Source organism: Orycteropus afer, unplaced genomic scaffold (genome assembly GCF_000298275.1).
Source record: "Orycteropus afer afer isolate SDZICR_OR568_19922 unplaced genomic scaffold, OryAfe1.0 scaffold00362, whole genome shotgun sequence".
NCBI lineage: Eukaryota > Metazoa > Chordata > Mammalia > Tubulidentata > Orycteropodidae > Orycteropus > Orycteropus afer.
In genome coordinates this window covers 2,397,426-2,399,510 of record NW_006921949.1, presented here as the reverse complement: position 1 = coordinate 2,399,510, position 2,085 = coordinate 2,397,426, and the positions used below count along the sequence as shown (strand labels likewise).

Genomic DNA, 2,085 nt, shown 5'->3' with positions numbered 1-2,085 from the left:
GGCAGTGTTTCGTTCTGCTGTGCGTGGGGTCGCTATGAGTCGGAAACGACTCGACGGCACTTAACAACAACAACGCTATGGAAGTGGATTGACCAACCTTCCTTTCTAGGAGTGGCTGGTGGATTTGAACGGCCAGCCTTCTGGTTAGCAGTCAGATGCCTTATGCATTACTCCCCCAGAGCTCCCTTTTTATGGCTTGTTCATCTGTTAATTTCTTACTTATTTTTAAGTTGGTATCTTATGACTCAGGCAGTATCTTTCATTCAGGTGGCATGGCTTCTATTGATTTTGTAGTAAGGCTATTCTTATAGAATGAATAAATGTATTTATTATATATGTTGTTTTTAGCTGTTGCTGAGTAGGCCCTCTAACCCATGGAAGCCCTAATAGACAACAAAACAAAAGGTTGCCTGTTTTTACGCCATTCCTGTTATCATTGCAGTTTGGACTGCAATGATCCAAAGGGTTTTCATTTGCTGATTTTCAGAAATAGATTGCCAGGCCCTTCTTCCTAGCTCTGCTCAAACCTGTTGATCATAGCAACACACAAGCCTCCGCGGACAGCCAAGTGGTGACTGTGTATGAGGTGTGCTGACCAGGAATCCAACCTTGTTCTCCTGCACGTAAGGCTAGAATTCTACCACTGAGCCACAATTGCCCCCATATGTGTAAAATAATTTTATCCACAACTATAATTTTTCTATTCTTACTTATCTGAGAATAATTGAAAGGTGAATTTGGGTTTACTTTTGTTTAAGCTTCTGATAGAAGGGTGTCAACAGATTTCTATAGAAATAGTAGTAATTAGGAGAATAATAATTTGCATGGACTGATACAAATTTATGATGTGTATTATATATCTTTCAGGATGTTGCTGGAGCACTTTCCGTAGAAGAAATCACTGAACTTCTCAGTCTTCATAAACTCTGCTGTGGCCGTAGTTGGTATATTCAGGGCTGTGATGCTCGAAGTGGAATGGGACTGTATGAAGGGTTGGACTGGCTGTCACGGCATCTTGTGGCTGCTGGAGTGTTGGACGTTGCTTGATTTTAAATGGAGCAATTGTTTGAAGTTTTGTGGTTAAGAGTTATTTTGCACATAATATGTTGTAAGAAATTCTACATCTCAAAGATGGCAGTTAATTTAGGATGTTTCTATAAATAAAATCTTGGATTGAGAATTCAGTACAATATTGCTTTTAAAAATTATTCTGCAGGGAATTTAAATATCTGAGCAGATTAGATTGAATTAAATAGAGATTTCTTGAATTCAAATTTTATAAAAAAGTAAATTTGTTATTTAACCTTTTCAGATTATATGCAACCCAAATACTGGGACAGAAAATGTCACAGAGAAAGGGTTAAGTGCAGGTTTATTTTTTTAATGAAGAAAAAATAGACACTGAGTGCCTAATGGAACCTCTATTAGGAAGCAAGTGAAGCACTGCTGCTGGTTTAACTTTCCTTTTCACTGAATTTTGGCATTATTTAGTAGCAAAAATGGCAGTGGTTTAAAGTAGAATCCAACCAAACTGCATCTTTGGGTGACAGGATTTCTTTACACAATAAAAGATTCCTTTTCAGTATAAAAGAATACCTTTAATGTTAAGAACTATAAGCTATATACTAAGAAAATGAATCTTTAAACAGTTTTATTATAGCATTCTCCTAAAGCATTTTGTATAAAACAGAGTAAGACAAAATTAAATATTTAACTAGGCTTGATCGATCATACTTGCCAGATTAGTACTAAATTAAGGAACAATTAATAATGAAAGTGTGAAAGTCAGTTATTTTCCAGCTCATCTTCACTTATGAAAGACCCATTTGTAGTGCTGAACCTAGGTCAGAACTCTAAATTGGTCCATTTTTCAACATACTTAAAGTAGTTAATAGTGTTTCTTTTATAAATAATAAAATAATACTGCATCCTTGGACTATAGGTAAAATGTAGTAAGTTACACATACAACCAGGGTCAGCTTTACATAAAAGATAGAGACCCAAATAGAAAACTACCTTTACCTTCAGAGAAATCATTTAAACAGTGGGAAGTGCTTACTACATCAGTTACTTTAACATATTTTC

General features: G+C 35.6%; 1 protein-coding gene across 1 annotated transcript in view; it reads left to right on the top strand.

Moving 5' to 3' along the window:
• Positions 1 to 1,047, top strand: part of TRIM23 (tripartite motif containing 23) — a 92,275-nt gene extending 91,228 nt beyond the window's left edge. Inside the window, exon 11 of the mRNA XM_007952859.2 lies at positions 868 to 1,047. Within this exon, the coding sequence (XP_007951050.1) occupies positions 868 to 1,047 (180 nt within the window). The remainder of the gene's footprint in view (positions 1 to 867) is intronic.
• Positions 1,048 to 2,085: the final 1,038 nt, after the last annotated feature.